Raw genomic sequence first — 14198 nt, 5'->3', positions numbered from 1 at the left:
GCAGGAGTGGCAGGGCTGGTGCTGCTCCTCTCTGGGCTGATGAGCCTAGTGCCCAGCTCCTGGTACACCCAGGAGCTGTGGGCACTGCCTGCAGCGCCTGGCAGCACGCTGAGCGTAGGCTACAGCTTGGTACTGAGCTACTTGGGAAGCTGTCTGGAGATCTTGGGGGGGCTGGCTCTCGCCCTCAGCTTCCATCACTACTGCAAGGAGTGCAGAGCCCCCAAATTGCCCCCCAGCCCTGTGATAGAGGCTGGGCCGTGCTCCAGTAGAGCTTACAGCAATCCCTGGGACGTGCTGGAGGATGAGCGAGATGGACAGCACTGGAGGAGCAGCCCACCTTGTGACTCTGACTTGTAGCCCCAGCACTGGGACAGCAGTCACCTCCCTGGCATCAAGAGCAGTGCTGGCTCCTACCCCTACAAGCCATGCCCTTCTCCCGGGGCACCTCTGAGCAGGCCAAAAACAAGACCAAGGACCTGATTTGAATATTTGCAACTTCCTCAAAAGCCTGCTGTTCTCTAGGATCTACAACTGTGCCAAAGCCACGCTGGATTGAGGATGAGAGGTGGCTCCAGTCCCTCCATGCCACTTTTACCTCATCTTCCTGTACCATGCACAGCAGCTTGGGCAGAGGCAGCTTCGGTGTTCCCATGTAAGCAACATACAGATCAGAAGTGTGTAACCTTCAGAGCTGGCAATAGGGGAGGGGAGCACCTGCCTCATGTCTCTGCTCAGCTCAGGACTGTGTGAACAGAAAAATAAATGCAAAGCAATGGGTTTGTGCTGTGGGATGGTTATGGGCTTTCTGCCAGGCAGGTTGGGCTGAGAGCCAGTGGGCACAGCTCACCCAACTTCCCTGTGCTTTGCCTGAAGCAGGAAGGAAAGGTCTGTAAAAGGGCATAGCTAGCTTTTATACATTTTCCCAAAGGACTTTAACCCCGTGGTCAAAATCAGCTCTAGAAGAGATTTCTCCTTCCTTGAGCACACTTCAGGGTGGGGCGGGGGGGTGGGGGGGGGAAGGAAGATCACAGAGAAAAAAATAGCATATATTTCCCCTTTCAAAATTAGCTTGGTGTGAGGTGGTAAAACTGGTCTCACTGGTTTGTAGGGGACACTCAGGAGGTCAGAACTGCACTATAAAATCCTTCTCAGCCCCCTGCATAACAAGGTAAAAGCCAAGCCAGCTTCCTTGCAGAGTTACTTGGGCAAATTTTTATACCAGGCAAGCCCAAATCACCCTGGTCAGCAAGCTAAGCCTTGCTGTAGAGGGATAGTAGCTCAAGGGACAGTCTCAGAGAGTGTGTTGGGATTGGAGACTTCCTGATAAACCTCCCAAATGTTTTTTGTCTGGATTCTTATGTTCCCTAGGTCTTAGACATCTAGAAAGAGCAAAACCTCCCCTCCCCGGCCCGCACACAAACCACAGTGGCACAAGAGATGCGGCACATTGTTCCTTTATGAGAATACGGTGTTGATGTGAGATGGTCCTTTCCTCAGCAGGGCTGGCAGCTCCTGCAGAAATCACAGACGGCTGTGTCAGGGGTGAGTCTGACCCAGTCTCTCTAAGCCCACCCCACACCTTAGCACAGGGGCTCCAGCCACATGCAGAGTGGGACAGCCCTGTCAGACTCTAGGCGCCCTAGGTCTTTCCCCTCTCCTGCAGCAGGAGGGCAGAGCTTGCCTCAGGAGTGGGGACCATGCCAGCACTGGGCCCTGGGGCACTGCAGGGTGGCAGAGGAGTCCCTAGCAGGGCCTGCTCCAGATGCTACTCACTTCTTTCCCTTCATAAGCTTCATTCACAAATGTATCACTCTTGGGGGGAAGCTCTTCCTCCTCCTCCTCATCCTCTTCCTCAGGATCACTTTCACGGTGGTACAAGGTCAGCACCCGAGTTGAAGCAGTGCTTGAGGTCCTGAAGAGGGAAAAATGTACACTGAGAATGGCATGGCCATCTCCTAGAGATGGGGCAGATCCCAAGGTCCTGCCACAACCCCTGGTAATAGCCTGCTGGGGTGACTGGAGCTTTCCACATAGCCCATCAGGACTCCACAGTGTCCCTGTCCCTCTCTATTCCCAGTTGTACCTGGCCCAGCCCAGCCCCAGAGCTCACCTCCTCCGCCTGTCCCGCCTCCTCATGTAGGCCAGGGCCCCCACAGCAGCAGCAGCGAGCAGCAGGAGCACAGCCACCCCCAGGACAATGGGTCCTGCGAGGGGCTGCACCTCGGCCTCCTCGCAGTAGTCGCCACGGTAGCCCAGGGCACAGTGGCATGTCACTCGGCCAGCCTCGATGGCGCAGTCCCCGCGCAGGTTGCATGTCTCGCTGCTGCAGGGCACAGCCCCCAGCACCTCCTCTGTGCTGGGGGGTACCACGAAGGGCTCTCCATGCTCCTGGGGGCCAGCAGCTGCCGACAGGCTGGGGCTGGGCTGCTGAGGCTGGGGTGCAGCTATGGATGAGACTGGTTTCTCTTCCTCTATGTGGGACATTCCTGATGGTGCCACTGCAGGCACCTGCATCCCCACCTTCACTGAGGCGCCTGGAGGGATGGGCACAGATCAGCAGAGACGCAGGTAAGACCCCGTTCCCAAACTGGGGGAGACTGGGCAGGCTTCCCTGTGCCAAGGACCCCAGCACACCCTGGCTGTGGGCAGGCACTCACAGTCAGACTCATCGGAGCCGTCGGCACAGTCGGAGCGCCCGTCACAGACCTGCTCTCTGGAAATGCAGCTCTGGAGGTCGGGGCAGGCCTGGAGTGGGGCCGGGCAAGGTGGTGCCAGCGCACATGCTGCCCCATGCACCAGGTGGTATCCGGCAGAGCAGCGGCACTGCCGCCCGGCAGGGTTGGGCAGGCAGAGCTGGGCACAGCCCCCATTGCTCCTTGCACAGCCATTGGCGCCTGCCAAAACAGCGCCGGTTAGCCCGGCCACCACAAGGCACAGCTGAACCCCACAGATGTCCTGGGCTGGGGCAGTCCCAGACCCACCTTCCTGTGAGAACTGGCTGTAAATCCTCATGGCTACCAACTCCTGCTCCATCGGGAACCACCAGTTGTCAGCCTGCTCCAGCCGGCTGTGCCAGATCTTGCTGGAGCCTGAAGACACATGGGGTCAGCACTGCTCCACCTCCTCCCACAGGGGTGCCTGAGATGGGAGGTGGGGGTCCCCTAGCTTGCCCTTCACCCCACAGAGGGCCAAGCCTGCACCCCAGAAGGACTGGCAGAACCCCGTGTCCTAGTGCAGTAGTAGTGCTTTAGTGTCCTAAAGCACAGCAAACAGACCTACCATTGGTAGAGGTCGTGCTCCAGAGCAGAAAGCCTTCTCCTATGGCAAAGAGTGAAAGACCATGCAGCCCTTCCCGCACCACCCGGAAGCGGGATCCATCCAGCTCAACACTGCTGATAGTACCTCTCTCTGCAGGGCACAGATGGAGAGGCTTCAGTGTGGAGACAGAGAGGGCTTCAGGCTGCCCCTCAGGGCTGCGCCAGGCTGTGCTTTGTGGAGGTAGTGCCTGCACCACTGCTATCCCCAGCAGTGCCCTGCCTCAGCCCTCACTCACCATGGTCTGCCCAGTACAGCCTGGAGCCAGCACCCCCAAAGGCAAGGCCAGTGGGAGCCCGGGCTCTCCTCCAGACTGCTCTGCGGCCAGTGCCGTCCATGGCCGCACACTCCACCACGGCACCATGCCTGTGGCTGCCAGCTGCTGTGACAAAGCACATGGTGGAAGCACGAGGGCACAGTGCCAGCCAGGCAGCCCCCTGCAGCCCCTCGCTGAGTAGTGCCAGGGCCCACCGCCCCCTGGGAGCTGCCACGTGGATGCTGGGCGGCTGCCCCCCGATCCAGTAAAGGTTCCCACTCAGCCAGTCCAAGGCCAGGGATGTCACCGTGCCCTCCACAGCTACTGCCTTCTTCCAGGACAGCCGCCCCCAGTCCTTCAGGCGCAGCAGTCCAATGGAATTGCTTCCCACCTCTGCAAAGTACAAACTCTTGTCTTTCACTGCATAGTCAACGGCTGTCAGGCGGCTCACCTTGGCCAAGGGCAAGGCCCGGTGTGGGGGAAGCCCTTGGGATCCAGCTGTTGCAGGCAGGTCCTTCAGGTAGACCTAGAGGAAGAAGGCAGCACTAAGATGGGGACCCCTCTTCCTTGACAGCAGTGAGAACAGCAGCCCACAGGGCTGGCTCCAGAGGATGCTACCTGTGCCACAGCTGCCGGTGACACCAGGAGGGCAAAGGCTGAATCGCGGACGGGCAGGCAGGTGGTCTCGTTGGCGGCCAGCATCAGCCTGGCAGGGCAGCGGCACTGCCCAGTGTGCCTGGCGCTCAGCAGGCACAGGTGGGAGCAGCCACGCGTCTCACACGGGTTGGGGGCTGTGGGGCGCAGGGCCGGATGCATCACCTGCAGGACAGCAGGCTCAGGCTCAGCTCCATCAGCACCTGCCGGCAGAACTGAGCACCGCTGACACCACACCATGCTCCCAAGGCCCACACGCAGCCCAGCTCGGGGCAGGATGGTGAGGCAGACATGCTCCAACAGGACCAGAGACACCTGGCCACAGAGACTGCTGCCCAAGGACCACTGGGATGGGGGTACAGCTCCCAGTGCCTCCGCACTCAGAGGACAAAGGGCTGTGCAGGATGGGAGATCAGCAGTGCTGGCACAGCATGGTTTGGGGCTCTCCAAATAGGTACCTGGAGGCCGTGGGGCTGCCCCTGCTGTTTGTGCAGCACGGTCCTGTTCTTGCCACTGGCCTTGTCCACCTGCTGCACGGACCATGTCTTCCTCTCCGACCAGTAGAGCTGCCCCTCGCACACAGCTGCTGCAAAGGGGCTCCGGACCCAGCGCAGCTTCAGGACCTGTCAGAGAGGCTGTCAGTGCCCACCCCCGTCCCCATCAGGGCCCTGTCACCAGTGCCCCACCACACCTTCACACTGCTGCCGTCCAGATGTGCAGAACCAACACTGCCCAGCTTCTCATCCAGCCAGAAGATCCTCTGGGTGGGGAGGTCAAGGGCCAGTGCTGTGGGCCAGCCCAGTCCCTGGGCCAGCAGCACGTGCCGCCGACTCCCATCCATACTGGCCTCCATCAGTCGTGCATGGCTCCCCACCTCTGACCAGTACATCAGCCTAGTGGGAAGAGAGGTGCAGGCCTATGGCCCTGACACAGCATCATCCCAGCACCAAGGCAGCCCAGAAAAGCAGCCTTGAGCTTCCTATCCCATCACAGATATATTGAGAGCTCCATGCAGGGCAGGGCAGGTGTCTGGGCTCTTCTGTTACACAGTCCTGACAGCACCAAGGTGAGGCCATCCCACCTCTTCCCCAGCCTCTCACCTGCCTCCATGGAAGAAAATGGGGCAGGGCAAGGATGGCAAGGAGGTCCCCACGCCCCATTGTCCCAGACTTACCCTGCCAGAGGCTGGAGCACCAGAGAGTGGGGCTGGTCCAGGTCTCCATCCATCACCACAGTGTACTCTGGTATCCCTCGCCAGGCAGCCCCCAAGCGAGTGGCGAGCACCTGCCCTGCTGCCCCATCTGTCCAGTACAGGTTTCTCCCAAGCCAGTCCACTGCTATACAGTCTGATCTTACACCTGAAAGGCATCCAAGAGGCAGAACCTGTGTGGGATGACAGCTGCATGGCCCTTTGGCAAAGTGCTCCCAGCCCAGGTCCCTTCCATCCCAGGAGCTCTGGCTCCTCCCAACCTTGCTCCCACTAGCACTCCTCCACGTAAGGGATCACAGCTTGGCACCCCACTGCAACCTGGAGACTGCACAGGGACAGAAGCCAGCCTTGATAACCCCGTGTTGTCACAGCCCACCTTTCACCAGTGTGCCTCTCTTTCCCGAGTTGAGATCCTGCCAGTGGATGCTCTCTGTGGCCAGGTCCATCCAGAAGACTTTCCTCTCCACCAAGTCATAGTCAAGTGAGAAGACAACACGATCCTTGTCAGTGGCCAGCACCACCTCCTCATGCCCACTCCGCAGGCCATAGGACAACACCTCAGACTGCACAGCCACCAGCAGCTTGGGCTCTGGTCCTGGGGCAACACAGACCCTGCTCAGCACTAGTGGTCCCAGCACATGCAGGCAAGGCACACAGCACTCACAGGCACTGGAGCTGGAACTCAGCCCTACCACACGGGATGTTCTCAGATAGTGCAGATGGATTTTCGGACCAGCCATGGGCTGGCAAACAGCAGCTCACAGCTGAATGGGGCCTGGGAGGCAACATGGCAGGGGGGACAGGGCCATTCACAGGACTACAAGGTTCCCCATGGGCAGCAGACATAGGGGGACAAGTATCCACCAGCCCCTGGCATACCTTAGAGGGCCAAGGATGCTCAGTGCTGCTAGGCCACCCCAGGACTTACCAGTGAGTTTGCAGACATGGCCATCGGGCTCCAGCAGGTAGCCAGGGAGAAAACCACAGCTGTAGGACCCTGGGGCATTGAGGCATGTCTGGCTGCAGGCTCCCTTGCCCCACTCCGTGCACTCATCTATGTCCATGCAGGACAGACCATCCTCAGCAAGCCGATAGCCTGGGCCACACCAGCACCGCTGTGGGGAAAGGGACCATCAGCTGCCCACCCTGGGGACACAAGGCTCCATTCTGCAGCTGGGCCAGGGCATCATGGCATGGCAAGCCCCTGTCCCAGGGCTGCTGGCACTCACAGGGCCCTGGGGCGAGGGGTAGCAAAGATGAGCGCAGGACCGCTGGCAGGGCACAGAGCAGTTCCCCCCCTCGTCTGAGCCATCCGCGCAGTCCTGCCGGCCGTTGCACACCAGGGATACATTCAGGCAGGACCCCAGCCCGCAGGGGTACTCGTGACTCTGGCAGGGAGCAGGCTGGCCTGCAGGGACATGTGGGAAAGGCTGCCCTGAGCCTCATCCACCAGCTCCTTTTGCTCATCTGGGGTAGATTTAGCCGCTCCCAGAGGCTGCCCAGAGCTCACTGCAGCCACATCCAGAGCTGTGCCAGTAGCCTGGCTTCAGGCTATATTAACCCAAAGGCCACTGGCCCCTAGAGGGAGAAGAGCTACTCAGGACCTGGAGCCAACACAGATGCTGGGAATAGGCAGCCAGCATACAGGGCCCTTCACCTCAGCACAGACACATACCCATCTCCCTCTGTGCTGGGTACCCACCAGCCACCCCTGGGTGAGACAGAGGGGAGAAAATCAGGGTGTTGCTCACAGCCAGCCTCATCACTGCTATCTGTGCAGTCAGTCTCTCCATCACAGCGCCAGACATCAGGGATGCACTCAAGGCCACGGGAGCAGCCCCACTGCCGGTCCCCACACAGCCCTTCCTCCCAAGGACAGCCCTGCAAGGCAGAGGGTGAGAAAGGCTACCAGCCCTCCTGGGCATGAGTGGGGACAGGCTGTGTCACCACTGCTCCATTCACCTGCTCATCTGAGCCATCCCTGCAGTCAGCATCACCATCACAGCGCCAGGCCTCCGGCACACACTCCCTGCTGTGGGAACAGGTCACCTCACCCTCACGGCAGAGCAGCGGCCGGGGCACAGCACAGCCCTCCTCATCTGAGCCATCCTGGCAGTCGTGGTCACCATCACAGTGCAGGGCCAGGGCCACACACTGCCCACTCCGACAGGCAAACTCAGTCAGACCACACTCCTTCAGCACTGTGGGCAAAGGCCAGGGCTGAGCGGGGGCACTGTCCCCATCCTCTCCGCAGGTTGCCCTGGGCAGTGTCTGCTCCTGGACCCACAAGAAACATGGTGCATCCACCTGTGGGGCATGCAATCCCAGAAACCCGTCCCATCCAGCCCCAGGGTCTCACCACAGCCCTGCTCATCAGTGTGGTCCAGGCAGTCGGCATGGCCATCACAGAGCCAGCTCTTGGGGATGCAGCGGGTGGCAGCATCGCAGCGCAGGGCACACTCCTGCGTGGGGGTCCAGCAGCCTGTCTCATCCGAGCCATCGGGGCACTGTGGCACCCCATCGCAGCGCTCTCCCGCCCTGACGCACACAGCTCCTCTCGCACAGTGGAAGGCCCCTGGGGAGACAAGGGGCTTTGCACTGCCTGCAGAAGGCCGCCAGGGTGCCCACACCCTGTGCTAGCCCTCCAGTGACCTAGAAAGGCCCCACAAGTGACAGAGCTTGGTCCCTCCTAGACAGTGAATCTCTAGCAGCCTAGGTCCTGAGCAAGGTGATTGTGGCAGTCTCAACTCAGCCACATCTACGTCACTATGGGCAGAGAGACCAACTCTGTCCTTTTCCAACAGCACCTTGAACCCAGTGCCAAGCTCAGAAGGAACCAATATGTCACATCACAAGCATCAGATCCCAGGACACAGACTTTACCAGGACCCTGTCCCAAAAACCCCACCAGGAAGCAGCCACAAGCCCTGGCACAGGGTGACACAGCTGCACAGGGGACAGAAGAATGGCTCCTACCTGGGGTGTTGCAGAGCTGGGCGCACCCATCCTCATCAGAGCCGTCTGCACAGTCCTTCTCCCCATCACACAGGTACTCCTGGGCCACGCACCCAGTGCCATCACGGCAGAGCACATGCGTGCGAGAACAGGACAGATGGAGAACTGAGGTCAAGGGGTGTGCCGGGCTGGACCGGAGGGATGGGGTAGGTGTCACTACCCGTGCAGAACTGCTTGAGTGTGGGGTGGTAGTGGTTGGCTGTGGGGAACTGATCTTAGTTGTAAAAGACCGAGTGGCTGTGGTGCTGGTGCTGGCTGCCTGCACAGTGGTAGGCTTGGTTGGTGTGGTCCGGGCAGTGGTTGGTGTGGTCCGGGCAGTGGTTGGTGCTGGGGTGGTCTTCTTTGATGTGGACTGTCTGGTGGGTTGTGATGTGGTAGCTTTGCTGGTTGGTGCAGGAGTAGTGGTGAGTGCCATGGTGGTCTGGCTTGGCAGCGGTGTTGTGGAGGTGGTAGCAGTAGCAGTGGTGCTTGTGGGTGTCCTCATAGTGGTTGTCACAGGTGGAGGGAGTGGCACGGCAGTCTCTTTGCTTGGTGGCACTGGCAGAGGATTTGGGACTTGTTGGGGCTGTGCCCTCCCCACACTCCAGGTACCTCCCAGAGCACCCCACATGGCCACCAGTAGCCAGGCACCCTGCCCTAGCTCAGAGCAGCACAGGCCCCCCAGCCTGTACAGGTACATCAGGTACAGCAGCAGTGCCAGGCAAAAAACCACAGCCGCTCTTACCAGCCTGCAGCTCTGAGCCCACGAAGGCCACCGCTCCCTGCACACCTGCTGCCGGCATGGACAGCACGAGGGCCAGCGTCCTCCGGTCCCACAGCAGCAGAGCTGTCCCATTTGCCGACACCAGGTATGGCTCAAAGGCGGCCATGAGGCCATGGGGCCAGCTGGGTGCCAGGGTGACTGCTTGCCGCTTGGTCAGACTCAGCGCCCGCAGGCCTGTGGGGCAGAGGCATGGTAGGACCTGGAGCCTGCCCGCACCCCTCATGGCCCCCCCTGTGCTGCACAACCCACAGCTATGGCAGGGACCTCATGGCTGAGGCCAGGGACTCAGCCACAGGACACAGTCTGCCCCATGAGTATCCTACTGCTCAGGCAGGGACATACTGCATTTAGGACATGGCTGATCACTCCTGCCTACGTCTACTACCTCCACTTCCTGCTCCAGATACCACTAGGGCTCACCCAGGGCTGAGCTCCAGAGCACGCTGAAGGCTCTGCTATCCATGGCTGCAGGCAGGTCTCCAGGCCACGTCTCATTCCAGGCATCCCACGGAGCACCCCCCGCCAGGCTCAGCTGCTGCAGGGGCTGCCCGCGAGCCAGCCAGTAGAGAGCACCACGCCGCCAGTCCAAGAAGAGGTGTTGGATGCTGCTGTGAGCCCGGTGCAGGATGCGCGGGGACATGTCAGATGTCTGGATCACCCCGATGTCCCTCCGGTTACATGCGAGCCAGTACAGGTCCCCCGAGCGGATGTCCACACGGGCAGAGCACACTTGGCAAGAGCAGGCATGCAAGCAGTTACGAGGCTGCCCCATGACCCTGCACCTCTGCCTGGGTGCCCCTAGACCCTAAACCCAGGGCACAGCTGCCCACTGCCTTGACATGGCCTCACTGTGGGCACCACCAGCCCACTGTGCTCTGCACCCAGGAGATCCTCAGGCCTCAGGGAGCATCAGGAAGGGGACGGTGCCCTCTATCACCCCATAGGGTCTCACCTGGCAGCCCAGTCACAATGGCCTCTCTCCTGCCAGGGTGGCCCACAACACGCAGCAGAGTCCCACGGTCATCTGTCCCATAGAGTACTGACCTCTGCCAGTCCACATCTTGCAGATGGAAGGGCTCCTGCCACTCCTGCACCTGCTTGGTGTGTGCTCCAGGGCCTACATGCACCAGGGAGATGGCCTTTCCTGATGCATACACAATGGACAGCTCTGCAGGGCATAAGGGCAGTGTGTGAGCACAGCCCCAGGGACACTGGATGGGGTCACCAGCATGAACCAAGACAGAAATGTCACAGCACTGGTGTGTGCCGGGAACCTCATCCCAGCAAACCCACAGCCCCTTATGGCCCTCCTCCAACTCCCACATGGATGTAAACCACCCCAGAGAGCCAGACCCTGCTCACCTGCACACTTCCCCGAGGGCAGGAGGAAGAGGCCCTCTGGACACGCACATTTGTAGCCCCGAGGGTGCACAGGGGACAGAAGGCAAAGGTGACTGCACAGGCCCGGAGCACATGCAGCAGTGTCCCCTGGGAGCAAGAGGATGTTAAAAGCTCAAGCAGTCATGACCCCAATATCTCTCCTTATCCCCAAATACCACAGACTGTCCTGGGTCTGGATAAGGGCTGGAGGCAGGGTAATGATGTCTCATGAGGGCTCAGGTCTACCCAAAGCCATGGGCCTTGGCAGCTTTCCTACAGTTTTATAGGTCCCCTCTGAACCAACCTCACAACCCCTTGTCACAGGATCAGGCAAACCATTGGGCACGACCTGGTGAGCTTCAGGACCCTGTGAGCCTTTCCTAGCACCCAGGGATGTAGTGGGGGTTGCTGCCATGCTGCCAGCCCTGCAGCAGTGCAGCACCTACAAGGTACTCACGGGGAGGCTGCTGCAGTGCATGCAGCACAGTGAAAGCTGAGATAGAGGCACGGAGCAGCACTGCGTGCTCCTGGGGAGAGGCCCAGGTTGCTGACACCAGCTCTGTGCCATCGGTCCAGAAGAACCGGCTCTCAAACACGGCCAGGCCCAGAGGCTCCGTATGGCTCCGCAAAACAGCGTGGAAGGAGTGGCGCCCGCTGCCATCCACCCGCAGTGTCTCGATGGACTGGGGACAAGGCAAGGCACAGTGCCCATGTGGCATCCCCAGACCCTGATGCTTCTCCTCCCAGCCCAGGAATGTATGCCAGACCTAGGCACCACTCCCTGCTCCCTCCCATGCTTTGGCCATGGACACAGGGGAACCAGGGCCACCCTCCCAACTCCCACCTTATCATCTCTCTGGGTGGAAGAGAGCGCCCTCATCCCTACCTCCTTGTACTCGCTGATCCAGTACAGCCTGCCAGCCACATGGTCCAGGCTCAGCCCCACAGGCTCCTCCATGGACACAACTGTGAGCTCCCGCCGGTTTGAGCCATCCATGCCGGCTGCAGCAATGACTGCCCGGCCCCTCTGTCCACGGTTGACCCAGTACAGGGACCTGGGGGCAGGCACTAAGCACCCACTTCACAGCATAATACCAGTGCTGCCATAGACCCGCAGCAGGCATGACACGGTCAGCACCAGTATCGTGATCCCAGGAGCCTGGGCCAACCCTGGGTCGTTCACTGCTCACCTTGCAGCTGGATGTACTGTCAGCTGCTCTGGTGCAATGTCCTTCCCCAGCACTGTCACATAACCCCGGCCATCGCCCAGCCCAGCACAGATGGCTGGAGGATGGCTGCTTGCCCAGTACAGCTGCCCTGTGAACCAGTCCACGGAAATGCTGTTTACCTCTCTGGCATCTGTAGAGACAGAGCAGTTTTAAGGCACACCTGCTCCAGGCAGTGAGGCAAACCCAGGTTGCCCCTTCCTCTATACAGGAAAAGCAGTACTGGGGTGGCAGGCCAGCTCTCAGCATCCATCTCAGCCCTGCTACAGCACCCAGCAGGCTTGGTCCTCCTCACCTGCATAGAGAGGCTTTGTGCCTTTCCCTGGGTGGTGAACACGGAGCTCTCCGTCCTCTGTCAGCCAGTAGTAGGTTTCTCGGAGCAGGTCATACACCAGGGCACGGGGTTCGGTCTCAGTGGAGAGCAGGGGACGGTAAGCTTGGGTCCGTACATCCAGAAGGGCCAGGTCCTGCCCCACGGCCACCAAGATCTGTGTTGCATTGTCTGCCAGGGTGAGAGGCAAGTCACTCATTGACCAGGGACATGGCCAGCTAGGGGCACTGCCTGGCCCCTCGGCCAGCCTGGGCTCCCCTCCTCTCCCTACCTGCCACTTCGCAGGCAGTGCCATGCCGCAGGGTGTAGCCCTGGAGACAGGCGCAGCTGAAAGTGCCCGGGGTGTTGCTGCACAGCTGGCTGCAGGGGCTGTACTCCAGGGAGCACTCGTCCACATCTGCACGGATAGGTGAGATCAGCAGCCTGCCATGGACCTGCCCCAGACAGTATTGCCGCTAGCTCCCCTGGGACTACAGGCAGGCTCTCTAGATACCAGAACATGGGCCTCAGCCCCAAAATGCACCAGCTGCTGCTCGGACATGATCTAGACACAATCTTTATGGGACCGTGTGTGATGCACAGGCAGGAGCAGGGCAGAGGCAGGTGTTCCCCCAGAAGCATGGGCTCCATGGAGACTGCTGTCAGTGGCCAAGGCCACATTTGACCGAAGCACATGCACCCTGACCTCCCCTTACCAGCACAGCTTTGCCCATCTGCCTGCAGCACCCAGCCAGCCCCGCAGGAGCACTGCACTCCCCAGTGTGTGTCGGCACACGTCTCTGCACAGCCCCCGTTGCGTACAAAGCAGCTCCGACCTGTGGGGACACAGAAAAGAGTGACAGGAGGCAGGACAGCTCCGTGAATCCCCTCCCCCTGGCCCCACCCAGATGGGCAGCAGCCAGCAGCTGCATGTAACTCACCACATGTGCTGGGCTCATCAGTGCCATCCAGGCAGTCATCCTTGTCATCACACATCAGGGACTCCAGGATACACTTGCCCTCATCGCACCGCACCATGCCAGGTGTACAGGGGGCTATGGCACACACAGCTCATGTCAGCAGGGCAGGCCAATACCCTGGGCACAGGGGAAACCATGGGTCCCAGACTCTTGGGAAGGCCCTGCAAAGCGTCAACAGCTTCCTGGGAAGCTTGTCACCATCCCAAGGGAAGTTGGAGCCCAGGAAAACAAAGTACTCCCTAATTCACACATGGCCCAGACAGGTCTCACCCTACTGAGGGGCATCCAGTGTTCTTGCTTACCGCAGACATCTTCATCCGAGGAATCACCACAGTCATCAATCCCATTGCACTTCCACTCAGCCATGATGCACACCCTGTTCCTGCACTGCCACTGCCCAGGCAGACAGGGCTGCTGGGGACACCCCTCCTCGTCCCAGCCATCCTCACAGTCTTGGTGCCGATCGCACAGCTCCCAGTGCGGGATACAGTGGTGGGTGCCAGGACACTGCACCTTCTTTGTCCCGCACACTGAGGAAACAGCGCAGCACTCACCAGCCTGCCCTGCATCCCGAACCACCCCCCCTCAGAGCCCCCAGCAGAGAGTACCTACCACAGTCCTGCTCATCAGAGCCATCCAGGCAGTCAGCGGCACCATCGCAACGCCAGCTGCTAGAAACACACCGGCCATCGTCACACTGCCAGACATGGGGGTCCCCACCACAGGCAACATCTGCAGGGACAACACACAGTCACTGGGACCTACTGCTGTGGCAGAACAACAAGGGTCCACTTCATCCTGGCACGGGACAGGTGCTGGCAGAGCCCAAGGAACATAGATTCCAGGGTGTGTTCTCATGCCACAGATATTCCCCAGGATCTCTGGGGCACGTAGGTCCTTGCAGGATGCCACACAGGCAGAGCTAGCAAAGACTGAGGTGCCTCCGGCTTGTCCTGCCCCGCCACTCCCCAGAGCACCAGGGCCCCTTGATGCCCATGCAGCACAGCCCCCAGGCCACCCCACGACAGTGGATGGGTGCCAGTGTTCCCCCACTCACCGCACTGCTCGTCCGTGCCGTCAGGGCACTCC

The 14198-nt window shown here is 60.3% G+C and overlaps 1 protein-coding gene across 1 annotated transcript in view; it reads right to left on the bottom strand.

Moving 5' to 3' along the window:
* Positions 1 to 1438: 1438 nt before the first annotated feature.
* The window catches only part of LOC103617418 (prolow-density lipoprotein receptor-related protein 1), a 13125-nt gene continuing 365 nt past the window's right edge, over positions 1439 to 14198 (bottom strand). Inside the window, exons 2-33 of the mRNA XM_017736742.1 lie at positions 14167 to 14194; positions 13722 to 13841; positions 13412 to 13639; positions 13071 to 13184; positions 12846 to 12965; positions 12422 to 12547; positions 12115 to 12321; positions 11784 to 11952; positions 11480 to 11648; positions 11051 to 11276; positions 10576 to 10701; positions 10166 to 10381; positions 9634 to 9942; positions 9175 to 9387; positions 8412 to 8987; positions 7795 to 8010; positions 7398 to 7636; positions 7187 to 7316; positions 6665 to 6843; positions 6364 to 6550; positions 5812 to 6030; positions 5400 to 5583; positions 4917 to 5118; positions 4684 to 4848; positions 4190 to 4390; positions 3554 to 4097; positions 3280 to 3408; positions 2982 to 3089; positions 2658 to 2894; positions 2111 to 2534; positions 1774 to 1912; positions 1439 to 1512 (exon numbers count right to left, since the gene is read on the bottom strand). Of these exons, the coding sequence (XP_017592231.1) occupies positions 1456 to 1512; positions 1774 to 1912; positions 2111 to 2534; positions 2658 to 2894; positions 2982 to 3089; positions 3280 to 3408; positions 3554 to 4097; positions 4190 to 4390; positions 4684 to 4848; positions 4917 to 5118; positions 5400 to 5583; positions 5812 to 6030; positions 6364 to 6550; positions 6665 to 6843; positions 7187 to 7316; positions 7398 to 7636; positions 7795 to 8010; positions 8412 to 8987; positions 9175 to 9387; positions 9634 to 9942; positions 10166 to 10381; positions 10576 to 10701; positions 11051 to 11276; positions 11480 to 11648; positions 11784 to 11952; positions 12115 to 12321; positions 12422 to 12547; positions 12846 to 12965; positions 13071 to 13184; positions 13412 to 13639; positions 13722 to 13841; positions 14167 to 14194 (6507 nt within the window). The 3' untranslated portion in view covers positions 1439 to 1455. The remainder of the gene's footprint in view (positions 1513 to 1773; positions 1913 to 2110; positions 2535 to 2657; positions 2895 to 2981; positions 3090 to 3279; positions 3409 to 3553; positions 4098 to 4189; positions 4391 to 4683; positions 4849 to 4916; positions 5119 to 5399; positions 5584 to 5811; positions 6031 to 6363; positions 6551 to 6664; positions 6844 to 7186; positions 7317 to 7397; positions 7637 to 7794; positions 8011 to 8411; positions 8988 to 9174; positions 9388 to 9633; positions 9943 to 10165; positions 10382 to 10575; positions 10702 to 11050; positions 11277 to 11479; positions 11649 to 11783; positions 11953 to 12114; positions 12322 to 12421; positions 12548 to 12845; positions 12966 to 13070; positions 13185 to 13411; positions 13640 to 13721; positions 13842 to 14166; positions 14195 to 14198) is intronic.

This window comes from Corvus brachyrhynchos, unplaced genomic scaffold (assembly GCF_000691975.1).
Source record: "Corvus brachyrhynchos isolate BGI_N302 unplaced genomic scaffold, ASM69197v1 scaffold175, whole genome shotgun sequence".
NCBI lineage: Eukaryota > Metazoa > Chordata > Aves > Passeriformes > Corvidae > Corvus > Corvus brachyrhynchos.
Note: the sequence above shows the minus strand (reverse complement) of the source record. Positions and strands in the feature narration are given on the sequence as shown.